At 42.9% G+C, this 25,180-nt stretch overlaps 1 protein-coding gene across 2 annotated transcripts; it reads right to left on the reverse strand.

The window, feature by feature from the left end:
* Window positions 1-25,180, reverse strand: WDR31 (WD repeat domain 31). 2 transcript variants are annotated; one of them, XM_010370470.2, is made up of 11 exons: window positions 25,096-25,180; window positions 21,200-21,352; window positions 17,158-17,300; window positions 16,281-16,413; window positions 14,195-14,269; window positions 8,057-8,201; window positions 7,858-7,958; window positions 6,564-6,631; window positions 5,410-5,551; window positions 3,601-3,763; window positions 1-2,039 (listed from the first exon to the last, which is right to left on the reverse strand). In XM_010370470.2, exons 3-11 carry the CDS (start codon window positions 17,271-17,273, stop codon window positions 1,879-1,881), a joined length of 1,104 nt encoding a protein of 367 aa, XP_010368772.1. In that variant the 5' UTR covers window positions 17,274-17,300; window positions 21,200-21,352; window positions 25,096-25,180; the 3' UTR covers window positions 1-1,878. The 2 variants fall into 2 exon arrangements, with proteins under 2 accessions (XP_010368772.1, XP_030774959.1); XM_030919099.1 differs by lacking the exons at window positions 16,281-16,413; window positions 21,200-21,352; window positions 25,096-25,180 and having other exon boundaries at window positions 17,158-17,253.

Raw genomic sequence — 25,180 nt, forward strand, 5'->3', positions numbered from 1 at the left:
TTCCATGTTGGTCAGGCTGGTCTCAAACTCCCGACCTCAGGTGATCCTCCTGCCTCGGCCTCCCAAAGTGCTAGGAGCCACTGCACCTGGCCTTTCCTAGCATTTAAAATAGCTATGTCCAGTCTTCAGAACAGCCCTGTGGTGAGGTATGATCATGAGCCCCATGTTATAAAGTGAAGAGGAAACAGATTTTATAACTTGCCCAAGATCATCCAGCTAAATGGAGAAGTGGAGATTCAAAGTCCAGTCTGACTCTTTGTACTAACTTAAGAACAGACTCTCAGCTGGATGCAGTGGCTCATACCTGTAATCTCAACACTTAAGGAGGCTGAGGCAGATGGATCACTTGAGCCCAGGAGACTACACAAACACACAAAAAATTAGCCAGGTGTGGTGGTGCATGCCCACATTCCAGCTACTCAGGAGGATAAGGAGGGAGAATTGGTTGAGCCCTGATGATTGAGGTTGCAGTTAGCCATGATCACACCAAGAGAGGGAACAAGGAAGGTGGCTGTCAGCCACTGGTATCAGAGACAAGCAGAGGCCAGAGAAGACAAATGCAAAATATTTCTTTGGCTGGGACTTGTCAGAAAGGGAATCTCCAGGCCTCATGTGCCTTACGTGTGGGCATCTCTGAAGGCAGAAAGGACTCCATTTTCCCTGGATGAAAATGGGCCTGTGATCACGAGGCTGAGGTCTGACTCCTGGGGGCCACACAGGCAGGCCTGAGCACCTTGCCCCTCCTCACTGAAGGGGGCTTAATGTCGGGGCACAGTTGACTCCATCCCTCTTTTTCCTGTATGTTTTTTTTTTTTCAAGACAAGGTCTCTCACTCTGTCACACAGGCTGGAGTGCAGTGGCACAATCTCAGCTCACTGCAAACTCTGCCTGCCAGCTTCAAGTGATTCTCCCACCTCCTGAGTAGCTGGGACTACAGGCACACGCATATAGGCTTGTCTCCAACTCCTGACCTCAAGTGATCCACCTGCCTCGTTTTTCCTGTATGTTCTAATGTTATTTCAGGGATCCCCTGTGCCTCACTCTGGCCATTCCAAAACATATATATATGTTTCATTTATATAAATCCAAATAAAAATATTAAAATTGCAAGTGAGATATTTTTGGCCTTAACCTTTGAATTTCAATGTTTTCTTATCTGTAGAGCAGATGTGCTAACTCCTATAATTCTGGGCAATGCCCATGTGATTCTTGGCCGCTTCAAGCCATCTCAGGTCTGATTTTCACACAAGTTCAGCAGCACTGGGCTAGAAGGGCACCGCCCTCCCACTCTGCTGCCACTTTGAATAGAAGTCCAAGCTTTCGCTTGCTTGCCCTGACTTTGATTCTTCACATTGCTGAGGAGCAGTGACTGAAGCTTAATCTCATTGTCTACAGTCTGTCTCCTCTATGGAGCTGCACTATTTTTTCCCATCTCAATTATTTCTGATGTAACCAAAACACTCTCTCTCCCCATTGCCTTTTTTCTTTTGTGAAGACTTGGAAAGGGTCAGTTTCAGAGGCTTGAGCCCTGTGTTCTGACTTTCACAGACAGAGGCCTGCCACTCTTACATTTACAGGTCATCATTCTGAGCAATAAACTTTTTTTGAAGAGTAGTCCTACAAGCTCACTAAAAAGTTGCATTTGTATTTAACTTAAATAGAGAACTTTATGTGTAGTCCATGTTTCTGGACTCTATGCCTGATTTTGAATCACTGGACTTAAATTATTTGACTTACAACACTGATACATCTTCTAAGTGAACCTAAGCAAAGAATACCAGCCCTACATCCCACTCCCCACAAGATAAATGGGAAAGACACAAAGCCACGCTGAGAAAGGGCCATGGTTTGATATTGTCCAGTGAGTGTCTCTTGGCCTCAGAATGCTGCCACTTCCTGCAGTTCCAGCCCTCGGCTGTGGTCCATTCTGAGTAAGTGAATTCCTCTGTTAAAACTTGCACACAATAAGGAGATGGCGTCACCAACAGCCAGAGAAGTCAAGGGTCCTGATCCATCCAGAGACAAGGTGAAAAGGCAGGCTGGGGGGAAAAGGGGAACCAGCAGATTAGGCCAAGAGTGTAGCATCATGAAACGTGATATCTTCATGAGAAATGCGAGGAAATAAAGCATTTGCTGTACATATCTAACCAGTATGAGAGAGGACCCACTTCTTCAGAGGAAAGCATACCAGGGAGGTCAGAACTTGGGCCAACCCCACGACATCAATGGTAGAGAATGGCACACGGGCCAAACAGGATGCATTCCATCACCAAGAAGTATCAGGTTCTCACTGGCTAAAGACATGTTACAAAGGTGCCCTCAGTCACCTGCCCAGAGAATAAAGCAGGGCCCAGGCAGGGAAAAACATACAAGAATACTGGTCTTTAGCTGCTGGCTTCCTGGGGTCTTGATGCCTTGGAGATGAAGGATAATGGGGGAGCCTGAAAGGCATTCTTTAGGGGTTTCAGCTGACCCATCTCCCTCCATCTGCACCTTAGAGGCCACTCTTCTAAAATCTACAGGCTCATACCTGTTGGGCAGGGAATCTGTGCCACTTGGTCAGGTCAATACTTTCAGACCTCGTTCTCCCTGGTAAGGTTTATGATCATTAAGTCTAAAACATCTGCTCTTTCTCCTCAAGCAACTGTTACACCTGGGTGGCTGGAGAAGCCACTCCAGGTGACAGTACAGCAGGCTGTCCTTACTATGGAAGTTTGGCTTGTGGCCACAGCTATTTGCAGAGTGCCCACAAGACACGGTCCGGCCTCTATTCTCTGAGGGAACTACCCTGTCTCCCCTGAGAGGAGCTGAGTTCTAGAAGACTGCTGTAGGAGAGATTTGGTTTAAAGTTCTTTAAGTCAATGCTATTTCTATCTATGGCAGAACCCTGTGTCCAGGACAGAACAGATGGAGGCAGTGGCGTGCTGGTAAACCAGCTTTCTGGAGGAAAAAACACCACCACCACTGATTCATAGCACTTGTCAATTGTCATGGTGTAAATACCTCCACCATGATCAGATTTCAGGCTACCAAAGGTTTAAAAACCAGTTCACAAAAATCCTGAATATTTAACAATCGGCCAGCAGGGGCTGACTCTAGCAGATCCAGGAATCTGGGGACCTGGGTTGCATAAGACATCCTTTTTCTCTGATGCTTTGAAATGTTATGAGCTTACTGTGTTCTTAAACTTCAGCTACAGAATCAAAACAGGGCAGAGACTTTCTGAAACTATCCTTACTCCCCCTTAACCTCACCAAAAGCTGAGGGTTTCATTTTAGTCCTCGAAAGAAGAATTCAAAAGTGGCAATTCTTGTTCTCTTTTCCAGGTATTTTAAGTGTCACAAATTAGAATCTGATGAAGAACTTCAGGTAGAAAGAATGTAAGAGCCAAATCAATGTGAGTTCTCAGGAATGAGTCTATACAACACAGTACCAGGGGATACATGGGGATAGCATCTTGACATCACCTCTTAACCACAGGACTAGACAGTGGCAGAAGATGGGTGGCTTTGTAATGCTGAGCAATGGGAAGAGGGAGTTTTAAAGAAGGTTTTAGGACTTCATGTGTCTTTTGAGGAGAACTGACAGCAGGCTCCTTACCTCCAGTATCTTGGTTCCAAATCTTCACCTTGCAATCATGTGATGAGGTAGCAATTAAAGGCATCAAGGCCAATGCTCTTGGTAGAAAGACGCAGGATGCAACAGTCTGGAAATGCCCCTTATACTCACATATTCTGTTTCGAGTCTGTCTTAGGTCCCACAACTGCAAAGTAATGACATGGACCAGCTCATACTTACTCATCTAGCTTCGTCCACGAATCTCCCCCCGCTCCCATGATGTACCTATTCCCTCCACTTACCTGCTCACATATCTTCATCCATCCACAGACCCAACAACCCCCATCTAGTGATTATTTTAAGCCTCAACTATGTCTCAAACAACCCTGGTTAAGAATGTGTCGTAAGTTTTTGCCTTTTTAATGGTTAGGGAAGTAAAAGCTCCTAGTCCTACAGCATGATGGTGTTCCATCATGGGGAACCCGAAACAACAGTATGGGGTTGTTTGCTTTCATGGCAACTCAAGAGCTGCTTTATTTCAACCTCTTGGCATCTGTGGGTCCTGTGGGGACCCCATGGTTAGAAGTACCTCATAGGTATAAGTACATATAAGTGTAGACATTCTGATTTAATGCCTAGATGCTGAACCTTGATGTGTGAAGACTAGTGTCTACAAGAGGGAAGTGCCAGTCAGTGCTGTCAGTCCTACTCTCATAGATACAGATCAGATCACAGCTGGAGAATAATGTTCAGGGAGGAGAGCAAATTTAATTATGTCCAAAAAGATAATGAAGTTATCCAGGGAATAGCTGTAGGAGCTGGAAATGTTTCACTTAGAAAAGAGATGCTACATTCAAAGGCTGCAACACCCCAATCTACCATTTACTAGGGATGTGGTCTTGTGCAAGAGATGTCCACTTGCCATGCCTCTATTTCCTTCTCTGTGAAATGGGAATTATAATAGTACCTAACTCATGGGGTTGTTTTTAAGGATTAAATGAGATATTACATGTAATGTGCTCAGCCCAGTGCCCAGCACACAAGAAATGTTCGATAAAATAGGAGGCATAATTGTTCTATTTGAATACTAGATAACACTTTTAATTGATATTCTACAATTATGAATCAAAGGTGCTTTGGAGGAGCCTAGGCAATCTATTCCAAAATTAACTGCAAGGAAGGTATATGAGTAAGGGATGGAGTAGGCCCTGGACCAACACTAGAACTCCAAATTTCCTAAAAAGCTTGAGCTTCTTTTACTGTGGCCATGCCTATAATGGGAATAAATCTCGTTCTTCAAACAGTCCCTCCCCTCTCCAAGCTCTGCTGCGAGTAGAGACATCAGCAGACTAGTTCTGTGTTTAGCTCTTCCCCATCTTGACTCTCATCCCATTCCTATTTCCTACTACCAATTCAGAGAGTCCTAAGCTGATGAATGTTTCTTTTCTTTTCTTTCTTTATTTTTTTGAGATGGGGTCTCCCTTGTTGCCCAGGCTGGCCTCAAACTCCTAGGCTCAGTTGATCCTCCCAGCCCAGCCTCTGAATAGCTTGGACTACAGGCACATGCCACCATGCCCAGCTAACTTTTTAGTTTTATATAGAGACAGGGTCTTGCTCTGTTGCCCAAGCTAGTCTCAAACTCCTGGGCTCAAGTAATCCTCCTGCCTCGGCCTCCCCATGAATGTTTCTTAAATGAAGCAACTGGAATGCAAAGATCACTCACAGTATGCTTTTGAAAGACGCCTGAGCCATTAGCAGAGCTCGCCTGTGTAGCGCAACTATAGGCATGAGGCCAGAGTAAGTGATCTGTTCATCAGCAACCAGATACCTGGACCTCACACAGTCTCCTACCGTGGCTTCACAGCCTTCTCCTCCAAAGCCATTGCTGCAGGAGATACACTTGTGTCCATCCACACTGACTTCACAGTAGGTCTGAATGTACTGCTTTGCAGGAAACATATGAGCTACCTGCAGCCCCCGACTGTCCCATAATCTGAAAGAGATTAGGGCAGGAAATTAGCTTGTAGTAAATGTGACTGAAATACATCCATATTGTCCCACTATCATAAAAGTCTTGGCTCTTTGCTGTGTAGGCCAGCCAGATTGGAATGGCATGATTTACCTAAAAACAGCAGCATGAACCAGATCAATCTCTGAGACTCTAAAGCTGGCAGGAAGTAACCAAATTGAATGACATCTGAGTTCTTTCTATTTTGAGATCAGTTAATAGAAATTGAGACCAAGCATCTTAATTGTACAAGTTAATTTGTTAATTTGGTCCTTTGAGGCACTGCTTTCCATGGACAAAAGGATATTTCTGTGCCTGTGACTTAAATTTTTAAAAAGATACTTATTCTGCTATGGAAGATCAGTCATCATTCAGAATCGGTTACAGAAGATTTACATACAGATCATGGCCATCCTTGGCTATGGGGTCCACTGGGGAGTATTTTGTTTTGCTCCTTATTTTATTTTTACCTCTTTACCCCATTCCTACCATTTTCTAAGGAGAATCTCTTCTGAGATCCAAAGTTTCTAGTTTTGCTCTCCGGTCTAAGAACTATTGACTTTACTGACTCCCCTGATGCTGATTTCGACCCTGCTTCCCCAGGGAGGGCTTCAGCTGAAGGCTGGGTGACTGAGAACACCAGGAGCCATGCAGGAGTAGCAAGGAGAGCCAGGCAGCCCGACAGGGTAGGACAAGCAAGTGACTGATTCTGGGGTTAATCTGAACACATTCACATAGCAGGAGCTGGCTGAATCAGATGCTTTGAAACCATCTAGAACAGGGGCTTTTACCAGGTCTGATCTCATGGCATACAGTCTCTACCTTAATGATCCATGGGGCCAGAGCAGAGAGGCCCCACCACCAGTGAAGGGCAGAGGAACAGAAGGCTCTGGGAAGGGCAGAGCAATGTGGAGAAGCAGAGTGGGAATGGAGCCATGTACACATGGGAGCCACAAACCTCACAAGAAACACTTTCACTGCTGCTCAGTAAGCCCACCTGAGGGTTTTATCTTCCGAGGTCTGTAGTATGTATGGTTCTCTGGGGACCCAGCACAGGTGAGTGACCTAGAAAAAGCAAACTGTTCAGAACTTCTCACACCAAGTCATTCCTCTGCTGTAATTCCTGTCAAATGTGCTAACTAGCATCACTGTGCCTCTTCTCAAGGATTCTAAACTAGCAAATTCATTTACAGGCATCTTACATTTTGCAGATACCTATCAGTCATGCTCTACCTGCATCTCCCAGGTTATCAGCAGCAAGGGAACAGCTGGGCCAGTTGTGAGCACCAAAATACATGCAGGCACCCTTAGAGTACCTGAAACCCCAGCCGTGTGACAAATAGAACAGCACCTGTTGTAAGGCGGGTTCACTGAAACTCTAGCCCAACACCTCATGGGGATCAGGAAGAGCATTCATGTTTCTCTTTATCCCTGCAGGCCCGTGCTTGGACAGGCATAAAACAGTTTCCAAAATAACCCAAACTAACAGGATTTTCTTTTCTTCCAGTAAACTCCACCAATATAGAGGGCATGGGGCAAGCACATCTAACCATTGGCAGTCATCTTCAAAATTAGAAAAGATGACTGGGACAGAAATTTGACGACCACTAAAAGAACATCTACTATGGGTCAGGTACAACGACAGGTATTTCACATCTAGTATTTCAATTCATCCTCTGAAGAACCTTAGCAGGTGATAGAATTCTTCCCATTTTATAAATGAAGACACAGACACTCTAAGAGCTTAAGTAACTTCCTTGAGATAACATAGCTGGTAAGTAATAGATCCATGACTTGAACCTGGGTATGACTGACTCCAAAGGCTCTGCAGTTTATACCAGTCTGCTACTAGAAAACAGGTCCTTCAAAAGCAATGCAAATTCTACATAAAGCAAAAGGTAATGTTTATTTCTCCACATGATGTTACACGTATGAACATACAATAAGCATAAGCTGTGAGCTCCTGGAAGACAGGAACTCTGTCCTTGGTCACTAACCCTGTTCCTAGCACAGTGTCTGGCCCACAGAAGAAAAGGAATAGTGAAATAAATAATGAAGACCATTTTTAATTCCCACATGAGTGAGTAAAATCATTGTCTGGAGCAGAAGACTCAAGGGACCATCTAATCTAATAACCCCGAGAGGCCAGGGTCTCACAGCAGGTTAGGGGACAGCAATTGGGACCCAGGCTCTAATTTCTGCTCGTGGGCCTCCTGATTTCTCTCCTGAGCCTTTCCTTCACCCCATGCTCCTTTCTGCTGCCCTGTTCTGTACCAAGTTCGAGTTCATACCACGTTCCTGGAGACAGATGCTCTTTCCACACTCTGTCCTGTCACCATATCCCACAGAAGCAGGGTGTTGTCCCGAGAGCCAGTGCACAGCTGTGATGAGTCTTTGGAAACAATGGTGAGAAGACAGCCTGTGAGAGGGGACCTGAATGGGCTTTTCAGAAAGTATCAAGGTGTTGGGAAGAGGTTCACTTTGTTTTACCTGGACTCACAGCCAATCCGGTGACCACCATGGCATGGCCACACAATTGCTGCCTTGGTTGTGAGGAACCGTGCAAGTCCCACATCATGACCATCCTGTCACGAGAGGCGCTGAAGAACTGGCTGGAATTGGGAATACAGGTTACCTGCTCAGGGAAAAAACAATAACACTGAAATAGCTCTGGTGTGCTAGTTGGACTGGACTTTAAATTGGGGGGAAAAGATGAGTCTGCATAACTCCCTCCCCACACACTTCTTTTTTTTTTTGAGATGGAGTCTCACTGTTACCCAGGTTGGAGTGCAGTGGCGCAATCTTGGCTCACTGAAGCCTCCACCTCCTGGGTTCAAGCGATTCTCCTGCCTCAGCCTCCCGGGTGGCTGGGATTACAGGCGACAGCCACCACACCCAGCTAATTTTTGTATTTTTAGTAGAGACAGGGTTTCACCACGTTGGCCAGGCTGATCTCCAATTCCTGACCTCAGGTGAGCCGCCCACCTCGGCCTCCCAAAGTGCTGGGATTACAGGCATGAGCCACCGCACCTGGCCCCCACACACACTTCTCAAGAGTAATACCTAAGCTTGAAATCTATGAATGCAAAGCATGGGCCAGTCTGAATTTCCACCTTTTTCAATGTTGTGCTACCTTTTCCTTTATGTAGCAGATTTCCTCCTGTCCTTCAGTGTAAGGTTAAAAATCTCACCTCCTCAGATCACGTCACCTTGGTGAGGATGTTTCCCCTCTTGGGCTTCCTATAGAACTTCCTCCTGTGGGATTCCTTTTACACCTGATCATTACCACACCCCAAAAATGGATACTGTACTGTTACGACAGGTGATTCTGTTGTACTTATGAAGAATTTGAAGTGAATCTCTGTTCCATTTTATGCGTTTTACCTTGAATACAACTTTGCTTGATATTATCATCCCAACTCCTGCTCTGTTTGTTTACATTTGCCTGATATATCTTTGCTGACCTGTTCTTCCTGTTCTGATCTCTTCCATCATGTTTTTTTTTTTTTTTTTTCTGGTAACTATGGTAAATATACATAAAACTTACAATTTTAACCATTTTTAAGTGTACAATTCAGTGGCAACAAGTACATTCATTGTTGTATAACCATCACCACTATCATCTCTAGAACTTTTCCATCATCCCAAACTGAAACTCTACAACCTTTAAACAATTACTGCCCATTTTCCTCTCCCAGCAGCCGCTGGCACGCGCAATTATTCTACTTCTGTCTCTATGGACTTGACTATTCTAGGTACCTCATATAAGCGGAATCATACCATATTTGTCCTTTTGTGTCCGGCTCTTACTTAGCATAATGTTTTCAGGGTTCAGCCATGTTGTAACATGTATCAGAATTTCATTCCTTTTTTTTGAGACAGGGTCTTGCTCTGTCAACCAGGCTGGAGTGCAGTGACCTGGTCTCAGTTCACTGCAACCTTCCCTTCCTGAGCTCAAGCAATCCACTTGCCTCAGCCTCCTGAATAGCTGGGACTGTAAGTGTGTGCCACCACACCCGACTAATTTTTGTATTTTCTGTAGAGATGGGGTTTTGCCATGTTGCTCAGGCTGGCCTCGAACTCCCAGGCTCAAGTGATCTATCTGCCTGGGTCTCCCACAATGCTGAGTTTACAAGCATAAGCCACTCATTCCTTTTTAAGGGTGAAAAATAGCCCACTGTATGTATATTACCACATTTTGTTTATCCATGAATCTGTCAAAGGACATTTGGGTTGTTTCCAGCTTTTGGCTATTCTAAACAATGTTGCTATATATATATATGTGTGTGTGTGTGTGTGTGTGTGTGCGTGTACAAATATCTGTTCTATGTTTACTGTTTTACTTTCAATCTTTTTTTTTTTTTTTTTGAGACGGAGTCTCGCTCTGTCGCCCAGGCTGGAGTGCAGTGGCCGGATCTCAGCTCACTGTAAGCTCCGCCTCCCGGGTTTACGCCATTCTCCTGCCTCAGCCTCCCGAGTAGCTGGGACTACAAGTGCCCGTCACCTCGCCCAGCTCATTTTTTGTATTTTTAGTAGAGACGGGGTTTCACCGTGTTAGCCAGGATGGTCTCGATCTCCTGACCTCGTGATCCGCCCGTCTCGGCCTCCCAAAGTGCTGGGATTACAGGCTTGAGCCACCGCGCCCAGCCCCTGCTTTCAATCTTAAAGCTGCTTTGCATTAGATATGTCTTATTTATTTATTTATTTATTTATTTATTGAGACACAGTCTCACTCTGTTGCCCAGGCTGGAGTGCAATGGTACGATCTCTGCTCACTGCAACCTCTGCCTCCCAGGTTCAAGTGATTCTCCTGTCTCAGCCTCCCACATAGCTGGGATTACAGGTGGGTGCCACCATGCCTGGCTAATTTTTTTTTTTTTTTTTAATTTTTGGTAGAGATGGGGTTTTGCCATGTTGGCCAGGCTGGTCTTGAACTCCTGACCTCAAGTGATCCACCCACCTCGGCCTCCTAAAGTGCTGGGATTACAAAAGTGAGCCAACGTGCCCAGCCTAGATATGTCTCTTTTAAACAATGTATAGGTGGCTTTAGTTTTTAACTCAGTAAGAGTACTGCCTTTCAATAAGTGAATTTATCCCAATTACATTTACTGCTATCATATATATGTTTGATCTTGTTTCTTCCATCTTTTCTGTTGGTTTTGAAAAACATTTTGTCATATTTTCATTGTCTTCTTTTTCTATAAAATTGTATATTTATTTTTAGATTTATTTTTCCCTTCCTTTATATTTTTAATTTAAATAATATGTAACCTGAGTTCTTCTCATGATACCTCTATATATGTATTAATATCTTTAAACTCATATTCTCAATGTATTAATTTCAGAAAGAAAAGAATCTCTTGTAAGGAAAAAATTTTTTCTTTAATTAGCACAATTATATTACTTCTGGCTCGTTCCCACTTTTGTAGGTTTTTTATCCAGTCCATTATCATATTATTAATATTTTGCATTTTATTCATATAAATTTTTTAAAGAATTAAAACAATTACATTTCTTCTCATAGCCCTAGTTTTGACGATTCTTTAGACATAATTCTGTGTTTAATTGGACTGAAGGCTCAAACAGTGAATTCAGTTTGGAACTTCTTTAATATTAGTTGGCTTTATTATTCATCATTCATTCGCATTTTTTTGTTTGTTTGTTTGTTTCCCTCTTGTTGCCCAGGCTGGAGTGCAATGGCGCGATCTCGGCTCACCACAACCTCTGCCTCCTGGGTTCAAGCGATTCTCCTGCCTCAGTCTCTTGAGTAGCTGGGATTACAGGCATGCGCCACCACACCCGGCTAATTTTGTATTTTTAGTAGAGATGAGGTTTCTCCATGTTGGTCAGGCTGGTCTTGAACTCCCGACCTCAGGTGATCCACCCGCCTTGGCCTCCCAAAGTGCTGGGATTACAGGCGTGAGCCACCACGCCTGGCCCATTCACATTCTTTAATAATATACCTTCAACTATATTATTCAGGAATGCTTTGCATATGGCAAGATTTTACGAATTTAAGAATGTCTTTCCATGCCTTTACATAGGAACAACACTCTCCGCACATAAATAATCTTTCTCTTTCTTCCTTTCCTTTCTCTTTCTTTCTCTCTCTCTCTCTCTTTTCTTTTTTTTCTTTCTCTCTTCTCTCTTTCTCTCTCTCTCTCTTTCTCTCTCTCTCTCTTCCCTCCCTCCCGCTTTCTTTCTTTCTGACTGGGTCTCGCTATGTCACCCAGGCTGGGCTGCAATGGTGCAACTATAGCTCACTGCAGCCTCCATCTCCCTGGCTTAAACGATCCTCTTGCCTTAGCCTCCCAAGTAGCTTGGACTATAGGCATGCACCACTATGACCACTGAATGTATTTGTATTTTTATTTGTAGTATAGACAGGTCTTGCTATGTTGCCCAAGCTGGTCTTGAACTCCTGAGCTCAAGCAATCCTCCCACCTCAGCTTCCCAAAGTGTTGGGATTATAGGAATGAGCCACCCTGCCTGGCCAATTTTTACTTTTTAATAACATTTTTCCTCAAATCTTTTCTCTCCCAGATAATTCTTCTATTGTCTCACTTTTTTTTTTTTTTTTTTTTTTTTTTTTTTTGAGACAAATCTTGCTCTGTCACCAAGGCTGGAGTGCAGTGAAATGATCACAGCTCACTATGGCTTCAACTTCATGGACTCAAATGATCCTCCCACATCAGCTTCCTGAGTAGCTGGGACTACAGGCGTGCACCACCACATCCAACTAATTTTTTAATTTTTTGTGGAGATGAGGTCTCGTTATGCTCTCTGGGCTGGTCTCAAATTCTTGGGCTCAAGCAATCCTCCTGCCTTGCCTTGCCAAAGTGCCAGAATTACAGGCATGAGCCACTGCCCCTGGCTTGTCTTATTTTTTCAACTTATTGTTTCATAGAGTACATGTTCTCTTAATTTATAGAGTAAAAAGCATTAATCAAATTTTATCTTTGCTTCTTGAGTAGTTCTTCCTTCAAAGTGTATTTTCATCTGACATTAGCTTGTTATATGTGTATTTTTAAAAAATCTAGGCATATAGACCTCACTTTGGATCCTTTCTGCTTATTAATCTTTTCATCTTTGAATGAGGGCAAGTCCAATCTTTGGCAGTAAATTCAACAAGGCTCAATACATGCTCAAGTATTACATGCACACACACACACACACGCATGCATGTGCACACACACACACAAGTGCACGCATATATACACACTCACACACAGTCAATTCTCTCTCACTTTCTTTCCTTTCAGTCCAAGGTCTACTATAACTTGATTTGTCATGCTGAATATTCATGGTTGATTATGTCTTGATTTGTCATCCTGAATATTGATGGCTGATTATGTCTTGTCTAAATAGCTGAGACTACAGGTGTGCACCAACGTGCCTGGCTAGTTTTTTTTATTTTTTGTCAAGATGGGGTCTTGCTATGTCCCAGGCTGGTTTTAAACTCCCGGCCTCGGGCAAATCACTTGAGGCCAGGGGTTGGAGACCAGCCTGGCCAACCGAGCAAAACCCCATCTCTACTAAAAATAAAAAAATTAGCCAGGTGTGGTGGCACACGTCTGTAATCCCAGTTACTTGGGCGGCCAAGGCAGAAGAAAAGCTTGAACCCGCGAGATGGAGGTTGCAGTGAGCTGTGATCACACAACAGAGAGAGTGAGATTCTATCTCAAAAAACAAAACAAAACATTCCTGGCCTCAAATGATCCTCCTGCCTCAGCCTCCCAAAGCACTGGGATTACAGGGATGAGCCACCATGCCTGGTCAGTCCTTCGGCATTTTAGGGTGACTAGAAGAAAGAGAAGCAAGCTGGCAGCAGCCTCAATTTTGTTACATTGTCTTGTTTTACTGGTCAACAATCTATGTCCTTAGTCCTCATCTTTCTAAATAAAGGGCTGTTGGGAGGACCATTCAGGAGCAGCTCTTTTAGTGAAATCTGTACTCTGTCAAATATCTGGGGATAAGTGAATTACAGCATGGTGTTCCCTATCAGTCTAGTTCAGAACACAACGTATCTGGCAAGCAACTATCATATTCTGTGCTATGGGATTGTGGCTGATGCCTAGTTTCATTATAAAGGAAGTGTGTATCTTAATTTTTGGTTCATTTAGGTGGACTTCAGAGCAGGGAATTATATATAAACTGGCATTCTCTATCATTTTTGCTGGAAGCTCACTCTGGTCTGTAATACTATCTAACAAATTAATTTTTATTTCATTGTTATTGAATGTTCATTAAATGTCCCCAACTAGACTAAAAGGTTGCTGAGCACAGGGATTTTGTCATTTTCCTAGCTATGGTAAGCACAGGGTAAGCCTTCAGTACTATACCTGTTGAGACAGGATAGGTCAGAGAGAGTTGTTATCAGCTGTGTTCTGTTTACTACCTGTGCTATTAAGGGCTTAATGACAAAAGAAAAACTGTGTTCGATATGCCTGTAACAACAACTAAGTGAATGGTTTGCTCTGTTTCTCCTGAAGTAGGACTTCACAGCATCAAACAAAGCCTTTGCATTTTTCCTTAAGATCAAAGATTCGGTCACCCTTAATATTTAGAACTATTAGCTATCCTTTATTCAGTTCCAGATCGCCTTCATAATAATCATTTGACAATTACCTTGGTGATCTCATGTTCATGTCCTTTGAACCTTTTCACCACATTTCCAGTTTTCCAATTATACGCCACAACTGTCTGAAGAGAGTAAAGATTTTAGTTTCATTACTCAATTCTTGTTAAAGTGACACTAGCATCTACTGCATTCCCACCTTACTTTCTCCCTCCTCACTCACTCCCTCTCTGTTCAGGGACTTGCTCAAAGCATTAGGGGTTCCCTGTTGTGGCCATCCCTCCTCATGTGCCCCTCCTTTGAGTTTCTTTTCTTTTCTCCTGGTGGTTCTCTGTCTCTCCCTCTGACACTAGACCACTGCTCTAAACTTACTGATGGGTTTGGGCTAACATTCCCCAAGGAGAAATGATTCCACTGGAGGTTCTGGCTGTAGATGATGAAGGAGAATTCCACATAGGGTTAGATTTGTTTTCCCTACTGTACTGTATATTTTTGTTGTGGTGCTTTTTAAAAAAATTTACCATTTCAAGCTGGGCACAGTGGCTCATGCCTATAATCCAGCACTTTGGGAGGCTGAGGCGGGGAGATCACCTGAGGTCGGGAGTTAGAGACCAGACTGACCAACATGGAGAAACCCCATCTCTACTAAAAATACAAAATAAGACAGGCATGGTGGCACATGCCCGTAATCCCAGCTACTCAGGAGGCTGAGGCAGCAGAATCCCTTGAACCCAGGAGGTGGAGACTGCAGTGAGCCACCCTGCCCGGCCTAGATTTTAAGACAAAATACTGCCAATTAAATTAGGATAGTTAGATGCATCCTGATTTAAGAAGTGTTACAATGTGAAAACAGGGCCAGGCACAGTGGCTCATGCCTGTAATCCCAGCACTTCGGGAGGCCAAGGCGGGCGGATCACCTGAGGTCGGGAGTTCAAGACCAGCCTGACCAATACGGAGAAACCCCATCTCTACTAAAAAAAAATACAAAATTAGCCGGGTGTGGTGGCACATGCCTGTAATCCCAGCTACTCAGGAAGCTGAGGCTCGAGAATTGCTTGAACCCAGGTGGTAGAGGTTGAGGTGAGCCGAGATCGAGCCATTGCACTCCAGCCTGGACAACAAGGGCAAAACTCCCTCTCAAATAATAATAAAATAAAATAAAATGTGAAAACATGCATCTTAGAACCAGTGGAATACAGTATGCAAATGGAAATTGAAGATTCTAAAAGGCTATTGAAAATGAGAGACATTATTATTTTTTTTTTTTTGAGACAGAGTCTCGCTCTGTCACCCAGGCCGGAGTATAGTGGCCCGATCTCGGCTTATTGCAACCTCCACCTCCCAGGTTCAAGCAATTCTTGAGCCTCAGCCTCCCAGGTAGCTAGGATTACAGGCATGTGCCACCATGCCCAGCTAATTTTTGTATTTTTAGTAGAGACGGGTTTCACCATGTTGTCCTGGCTGGTCTTCAGCTCCTGTCCTCAAGTGATCCACCTGCCATGGCCTCCCAAAGTGCTGGGATTATAGGTGTGAGCCACCGCACCCGGCCCATTATTAGTATTATTCACTACAAGAAGAATTAGCAGTTGTGCTACCAGTATCCCAGCTGTGAGTGCTATGATAGATCCAAATATGAAGGAGAGAAATGCGACAATGGGAGGAAGGAGGACAAAAACACAGGGAGGAATCATAATGCATACCAGTGTAAAGAGCATAAAAGAAGAGATTAGAAAGTTCCTTTTGCTGACAATTAACTCCTGTGTCTCCATGTAGGTGTAACATGGCATTGGTGGGAAGTATGATCTCTGCCATTTATAGAAAGCATGTGGGTGGTCAGGCATAGTGTTAAGGATCTCACCTACGTTCTTTGATTTAATCTTTATAACCACCTGTGAGGTAGCATTATTATTCCCACTTAACAGATAATACTGAAGCTCAAAAAAATGTAAAGACTTGTCCAAACGAATGGGAAGTGGCCAAGCAGGGATTTAAACCCAGTCTTCCTAACTCTAAAGCCCATATTTTTACACTCATCAACCCTGCTCCAGAAATGCAAACCCTAGATAGACTTCCTTTCAAAATATCTTCCTTTCCCTGCAATAAAGTTCGTTTCCCGGGAAACACTGCAAACCCCACCTTATCTTTCCCTCCAGAGACACAAACATCTGAGTTCAAAGCAGCAACAACAGAGACGGTATCCATGTGAGCTGGGCTATACTCTTGAAAAGCTTTAGTCTGAATTCTCTCTTCTATAATTTCATCAGGCCTGCTAAAAAGAGTATAGAAAATGAGAGACCCAATGGCATGGGAATGGATGGGGGTGTGGTGGGGTAGGAGAAGAATGTGGGTTAAGAAGGCAATTCAGGCTAGACTAAGGAGGAATATTTAAAAAGGAGAAGAGAAGGGAGACCCACTGACATGGTCAGCAATGGTATTATTTATTCTGAAAATGTGCAGAATGACTGAAGGATTGGAATCTGATAAAGGGAGATCCTGAAGCCAAGAAGCCAGGAGTCTTTCTTTGCTCACACTAGCAATTAATCCTAAAGATTTAGGCCCCTCCGTGTATGGGTGCAGCCACTAGCTAATAAACTGACTGTTTCTTTCTTTTGAGACAGGGTCTCACTCTGTTGCCCAGGCTGGAGTGCAGTGGCACACATGGCTGGGCTCAAGCAATCTTCCCACCTCAGCTTCCCAAGTAGCTGAGACTATAGGCTCATGCCATCATGCCCAGCTAATTTTTGTATTTTTTGCAGAGATAGGGTTTTGCCATGTTGGCAAGGCTGGTCTCGAACTACTGAGCTCAAGCAATCTGTCCACCTTGGGCTCCCAAAGTGCTGGGATTACAGGCATGAGACAGCACACTCAGCCCTGACTGTTTCTTATCCAAAAGAAAACACACTAAACTATTCAGGGAAGGCCATCAACATTCACCCTGGGTCTTCTCTTTCTTTAGTGGAAAGTTTTAATGGGGCATGATAAAACCTGGGCTCCCAGGGGAGGATTGCTGTACCTGTATTTGTAAGTGCTGTGTTTGAGTTTGCTTTGCAGTTTCCCCATCACGGCACAAAACCTACACCAAACCTTCTGTGGAGGAGCTTGTTTCAGTTGGCACCTGAGTAGCAGCATCCCTTGTGGCTGCTGGAAGTTGCGTTCCTTGTTTAATAAAAAGAATACATATTGTTAATTTTGTTAGGCACAATAATGGTAGTATGATGTTGAAAATAAATCCTTTTTTAGACTAATTAATTGTATGCTTTTGCTTTTCCTCCTCACCCTGCTTCACCCTTACGGCCCTGAGGTTGCAGATACACAAAACAAAACTGATTTTAAAAAAGACTAAGAAGTCCTGTAATAACTAAAAAACAGAAGTGTCATATGGTCCAGCAATTCTTCTCCTGGGTTTACAGCCAAAAACACAGAAACAGATGTTCAAACAAAAATTTGTGCACAAATGTTCACAGCAGCACTGTTCACAGTGGCCGAAAAGTAAAAACAACTCAAATATTCATCAACAAATGAATGGATAAACATCATGTGGTCAATCCATACAATGAAATATTACTGGCCATTAAAAGGAATGAAGTACTCATACGTACTACAACATGGGTGAATCTTGAGAACATCATGCTAAGCAAAAGAAGTCAGACACAAAAGGCTACATAGTTCATATTCTATATATATGAAATATCCATAGTTGGCAAACCTAGAGACAAAAAGCAGATTGGTGGTTGCCAAGAGCGGGGATGAGGAAGAGATTGGGGAGTGACTACTTAATAGATACAGATAGAATGTAATATAGAATATCTTAATAGACTAGATATAGTTTGGATATGTGCCCCCTCCAAATCTCATGTTGAAATTTGATCCCCAATGTTGGAGGTAGGGCTTAGTTAGAGGTGTTTTGGTCATGTGGCCAGATCCCTCATGAATACTTGGTGACATCTCCCTGGTAATTAGTGAGTTCTCACTCTATTAGTTCCCACAAGAACTAACTGTTTTTAAAAAAGCCTGGCACCTTCCTCCTCACCTGGTTCCTTCCTCTCTTGCCATGGAATGCCGGCTCTCCTTTGCCTTCTGCCACAGTGGAAGCTTCCTGAGCCCTCACCAGAAACAGAAGCCCACATCATGCTTTTTATACAGCCTGCAGAACTGTGAGCCAAATAAATTGCTTTTCTTTATAAACCACTTAGGCTCAGTTATTTTTTTAAAGGAACACAAATAAACTAAGAGGCAGAGTTTCCTTTTGGAGTGATGAAAATGTTCTAAAACTAGATAGTGATGGTGGTTGCACAACATTGTCTCTATATACTAAATGTTACTAATCATAAATTTTATGTTACATGCACTCTGCCACAATAAAATAAATACTAAGAAGATGTAATCAAAAATAAAAAATAATTCACATTACTGAAGCTTCTTGAAAAAGAAAAGCCTCAGTTATTCTAAAAGGTTATAACCTTCCTTGGTTGCTGGATTTTTTTTTTCTTAATAATTTCACTACGGCACCTCTGTGTGCCAGAATCATGAAATAGATGTCCTGAGATGCTAGAAATAATGACACTAAATGAGACAATATAGGTAATGACCTAGACTAGTAGTTCTTAAAGTGTGATCCATGGATCATGGGGGATTCCTGAGAGCCTTTCAGGGAGTTTGGGAGGACCTCCCTTTTCCAGCTACATCTCTCGGTGAGGCCCTTCTCTCCCTCCCTCTCTCCCTTCCTCTCCTTTTTTCTCCTCCTTCTTCCTTCTCCTCCTTTTCCTTCTTCCTTCTTCCTTTTTTCTTCTTCCTTCTCCTTCTCCTTTCTTTTTTATTTTGAGACAGGGTCTCACTCTATCACCCAGGCTGGAGTGCAGTGGTGTGATCTCACTGTACCCTCCACCTCCCAGGCTTAGGTGATCCTCCCACCTCAGCCTCCCGGGGATCTGGGACTACAGGCTTGCACCATCAGGCTCAGCTAACTTTTTTGTGTTTTTTGTAGAGATGGGGTTTCGCCAGCTCCTGGGCTCAAGCAATCCACGTGCCTTGGCCTCCCAAAGTGCAGGCCTTCTTTTCTTTTTATACCTCAACATAAACAATAGATTACAATAGACTGAATACAGAAGCAGATATCCGAGTCAAATTGTCTCCTGTTTAAGGGAAACATTAGAAATTTGCAAAACCATAAAGCAATACCATTTTTTCTAACTAAATATTTTGGTTTTGGAAAGTATATTTATTTTTCATAAAATGATATTTTATGTTAATATGCAATAGGTTTATTACTAATTCAAAATTAATAAGTACATATCTTTAAAATTTCTGTTTTTTTAAATTAGTTCATTTACTTATTTATTTTATTTCTTTTTTGAGATGGAGTTTCACTCTTGTCACCCAGGCTGGAGTGCAATGGAGTGATCTCTGCCCACTGCAACCTCTGCCTCCTGGGTTCAAGCAATTCTCCTGTCTCAGCCTCCCAAGTAGCTGGGACTACAGGCATGCGCCACTACATCAGGCTTTTTTTTTTTTCTGCATTTTTAGTAGAGATGGGGTTTCACCATTTTATGGCAAGGCTAGTCTCAAACTCCTGACCTCAGGTGATCCACCCACCTTGGCTTCCCAAAGTGCTAGGATTACAGGTGTGAGCCACCGTGCCTGGTCTCATTTATTTATTTTTAAATTTAACAAACCCTGCATGTGGCATTCAATCTCAGTTTTAATGTCAAACAATAGTAGCAGAGCAGGATTCAAATCCAATCTATAACCTACATAAGCAAAACTTCTTCAGGGGTTCTTAATTTTTAAGAATGAAAAGAAGTTCTGAGACCAAAAAGTTTGAGAGCCAGTGACCCAGAATTTAAATAATGTTAATATTGGATTACATATTAGAATAAAAAGAATAATGAAACATTTTCCAGATTTACTTGTATCATCCCCCTCAACTAACAAGGCTAGAATTGAAAAGAAAGAGAATGAATTATGCATTCAAACGTGCTCCTCCACTCATTCAGGAAACACCTCCTAAGCACCTTATTTATGTAGGTCCTAGACCAGTTGCTGGTGAAACTGAAAAAAAGAGAAACCTGAAGATGTGACCAGCATGAATATTTGCTGGGACCGAAGGAACCTAAGGACCCGTCTCAACTACTCCAGGTCACGTGTCCCCTGCAACTAGCTGTGATATCAAAGAGCTGAGGGAAGTATGGGGGGCAGTGGGAGCACCCAGTCCCCATTTCTTCTGAGGTTCTGCTTAAAAGTTCTAGGAAATGAGTTTCTTATGGGCATGACCAACCTAATTCTAGGAAGAACTGTCTACAGGAGAGAACAGCAGCTAAAACGCATCAACTTAATATTCTCATTCATACCATTAGCGTTAAAAAAATAGAGCTTTCCAGAAGACTTTCAGCCTACGTTTTGAGAAGTAGATAGAATTACCTCCTGACAAGACTAGGTAACCAATACAGAAAAGCATAACGCAATGGAAACAATGTGAGTGGCATCAAGAGACCCAGGATCTACCCCAGCCCTGCCTCATCCCATTATGTGTCCTTGAGCAGCTCCATTTCCCACTCTGGCCTCAGTCTCCCCAGCTAAAAAATTAGGACACTAGATGAAATTATTTTTAGTAAATTATGTGTATAATGAGAGAAGGTCTTTCATTATTCATCTTTGTACCCCGAGTGGCTTGCACAGTACTGTACAACAAAAATACTTGTGAAGTGGCGAATCTAAAGTCCCTTCCACTTCACATAGTCCAGGATTTTCTGTAAGAGACCACAAGATATGCTGAGAGGCAAAATTCAGGATAGTTTTCAAAAAGCTTGGGATGTGGTATTGTTTATAGATAGAGGGTGCAGGGCTTCTTATCTGCCAGCCTAACCTATTTTTCAACATTGTCATCAAACTAACGACAGATGTCATCCACAGATCTAGGTCACTGGAAATTGCAGGTGCTATAAATGGATTGGCTCTGCTCAAAAGTGATTGGTATAGTCAGAGAGCCATACGTCCCAAGAAAAGCATATATATTCATGGGACATTCTACGGGAAAGATAACTTTTAGAATTACTTACCCCCAAACCAATAGGATCTTCTTGGTGAGCTGCCCCATGCAATAATTTGTAATGTGTATCCTTTGGAAAATAGTTCAGGCAGCCACTTCTTAATCTCTGTAATTAGTGGGAAGCCACTGAAGTTAATCTCTTCTCTGTCTAAGCATGTTTGCACTGAAAAGAGATTTACAAGATAAATAAAGACCTTGTTTATTAAAGAGATGGTTAAGTGTAGATTTCCCTCACAAAGGAAGAAATATTTTACAAAATTCCAAGATTATCTCCCTCACATTTCCACAATTCAGGAAAGTATACTATAATGCTAATTGTATATTTTTTAAATATGCAAAATATATTTAAATACATCATTAAACATTTTGATTTTGCTCCTAACATAGTACTTCTGTTCATCAAAAATCTTGAGTTGACTGCTTCAGAGTTTACTGCTTTTGTGAAAAAGGCAATTTCTCCTGTCTTAAATAATTATCCTAGAATTTGAGATGGAAGAGCTTTTCAAAATCACCATATATAAACCATTTATTCATTTCAAGATCTGCAGAATAAGGGTAGAAATATTATTTGCTCAAAATTATAACTACGATCATTTATTTAAAGATCTGTAGAATAAGGATAGAAATATTATTTGCTCAAAATTGTAACTAAGTAAATCTCTTGACTTCTAGTCCAGAATTTCCATTATAAATGTCTACAAAGAATAAACAGTTTTATTGCATTTTAATAACTTAATTTTAATAATTCAAATAAATTCTGAATATTGATTGACAGTACAGCTTATTCTGAGAATTAAGGGCAGCACAGAATAGTCAGAACAACATTTGATTAAATGCATTAGTACCTGCATTAGACAGGACTAGTTGTGAATTATAGCTCAATGTGGCCTTGGGCAAGTTGTTGAACCTCTCTAAGTCTTACTTTCCTATGTGTAAAATAGGATAATAACTCCATCATTGACTTCTGCAAAGATTAAAAATAGCACTTAAAATGTACCAGGAACTGCTCTAGGTTTTATATTTATTAACTCATTTTATCTATTCCACAAGCCTCTGAGATACTGTTACTACAGGCTGAGCATCTAATCCAAAAATCCAAAATTTAAAATGCTCCACAATCTAAAACTCTTTGAGCACTGACATGACATAAGAAGGAAATAGTCATTGAAACATTTTGGATTTCTTTTCTTTTCTTTTTTTTTTTTTTAAGACAGAATCTTACTCTATTGCCCAGGCTGGAGTGCAGTGGCGCAACCTCAGCTCACGGCAACCTCCACCTCCCAGGTTCAAGCAATTCTCCTGTCTCAGCCTCCTGAGTAGCTGCGATTACAGGTGTGTGCCACCATGCCCGGCTAAGTTTTGGGTTTTTCGTAGAGACGGGGTTTCACCATGTTGGCCAGGCTGGTCTCGAACTCCTACCTCAAGTGATCCGCCCGCCTAGGCTTCCCAAAGTGCTGGGATTACAGGCGTGAGCCACTGTGCCTGGCCACATTGGAGCATTTTGGATTTCAGGTTTTCCATTAGGGAGGCTCAACCCTTAAGTACATAATGCAAATATTCTAAAATCTGAAATTTGAAACACTTCTGGTCCCAAACATTTCAGATAAGTGATACTCAACCTGTATGGCCATTTTGCAGATGAGAAAAGTGAGGCACAGAGATATCAAATAGCTTGGTCAAGTTTATACTGCAAATAAGTGGCAGAGCTGAACCTTGAATCCAGGCAGTGCAACTCCAGAGGCCCTGTTCTTGACCAGCATATTATACTGCATCTCTACAAAAGCTAGTGCATATAAAGCTTTCGGTTCATTCTGGCAAGCTGTTAACAATAAATTATGGTTACTAGCATGACTGCAAGATTAACAGTGACCATACTGGAAGCATTTTCACACTTATTAATATTGTTCATAATGCACAAATATTAATGCACAAATATACACAGAGAACATATTCAAATGGATATATGAATCTAGAGGATATTAAAGCTGAAGTAAATTATGGCCTCTGATCAGAGTGACTGGACCCAACAAAGCTAAGAATTCATTATGTTACATAGCAAGGCAATTAAAAAGTCTCAAGAACAAAGTATATGAATTTGGGTTATGTCTACGTTGTTGTAACTTATTATGAGTAGACTAAGAAATAAAAATACTGCTAAGTTATCTTCCACTATTTTTATTATGAACATGTAATATATTTGAGAGGAGGTATAATTTCTGGTTCATTTTTGTATCTATGATTTGACCTTAGCCTAGGAGAATGAACGCAAGGCAAATAAATACTTGTTGAATTAATTAATGGAATACTAAGATGAACAGTCAGCTTGGAGTTTGGCTCTTGTTGCCCAGGCTGGAGTGCAATGGTGCGATCTCGGCTCACCGCAACCTCTACCTCCCAGGTTCAAGCGATTCTCCAGTCTCAGCTTCCCGAGTAGCTGGGATTACAGGCACCTGTCACCACGCCCAGCTAATTTTGTATTTTTAGTAGAGACAGGGTTTCTTCATGTTGGTCAGACTGGTCTCGAACTCCTGACCTCAGGTAATCTGCCTGCCTTGGCCTCCCAAAATGCTGGGATTACAGGCGTGAGCCACTGCTCCCAGCCCAGTGGTACGCTTTTTAAGGACCCAACAACATAAGGGCCCTTTTAACCTGCCCAACAACATATCCTTTAGAGAGCAGTCACCCTGTTTCATCCCAGACTCCAGACCCAGAAAGGCTGGAGAGGACATGGGAAAATCTATAGACTCAATTTTGGCTCTGGATGTCCCCATTGGTTCCAGCTGGAACCAGGCCTCAGTCTGAATCCCAGCACTTATTTCGATTCTAATCTGCTTTCCAAAGGCCTTGAGATATCCAGTAGTCACTCTAAACCACCCTAAACATAAAGCAGAGAATTCTCTTTTAACTCTCCAGTGCAATATTCCTTGATATACACCAGTACCTATCCAACTGCTCTATTCCATGTAGAAAATGGGACTCAGAAGGCTATGACTTGCTGAAGGTCACAGGGGCAGAGCTGGGTGGACTGCACCTTATTTCCCTGCTCCCCTGTTCATGCAAACGCTGATATCTTATTTCCCTCCGTCTCCGCAAATCTCCCTCTGCACACTTCTGTCTTACACTCTGGGAGACCAAGGCATCTTTAGCCGCCAAAACAATGCTCAAAGAAACAAAAGTATGAGTAGAAACACCTGGAAGCTGGTCTGGTTCGAACTTCTAATGGTACAGATAGCGGAAACCGAGGCCCAGGGAATAAGAGGTTCTTGCCTAGAGTCACATAGGGAGCCAGTTCTAGGCCACCACTCTCAAGGCTGCCTCAAATTTTGGGGATGACTTGTGGACTTGTGTGCAGTTTTTCCTTTCTGTTGCTTCAGATCGCAAGTGCTCCTCTCTCTGCCCATTATACGAACAACTAAAGTTTATTATTTTTTATTTATTTATTTTCTTAGAGAGGAGTCTCGAGTCTCGCTCTGTCGCCCAGGCTGGAGTGCAGTGGCGCGATCTCGGCTCACTGCAACCTCCGCCTCCCGGGTTCTGGCAGTTCTCCGGCTTCAGCTTCCCAAGTAGCTGGGACTACAGGCGCACGCCACCACGCCTGGCTAATTTTTTGTATTTTAGTAGAGACAGGGTTTCACCGTGTTGCCCAGGCTGGTCTCGAACTCCTGAGCTCAGGCAATCCACCCACCTCCCGCAGTGCTAGGATTCCAGGCGTGAGCCACCGCGCCCGGCCTAAAGCTTATTTTTGATGTGGAAAGTGGGGAGAGGAATCCTCCAAGATGGGAACCTAGCGCCACCCAGCACAAGGTCGGCCCTCATAACTGCTCTCGGCTTCGGCCAAAGGACGAGGGTTGCCCGCTCCCAGTCTGCCGCTACGCCCCCTTCTCCCACCTCAGGCTCAGTACCCACCGGTGGGCTCGGGGGCTGGAGCTGGGGCCGGCGGGAACGCGGAGCTGGCTGGTGTGAGCAGCCTCCGAGCCCTCCCCCGCCTCCG

The sequence above is a fragment of the Rhinopithecus roxellana genome, chromosome 16, assembly GCF_007565055.1.
Source record: "Rhinopithecus roxellana isolate Shanxi Qingling chromosome 16, ASM756505v1, whole genome shotgun sequence".
NCBI lineage: Eukaryota > Metazoa > Chordata > Mammalia > Primates > Cercopithecidae > Rhinopithecus > Rhinopithecus roxellana.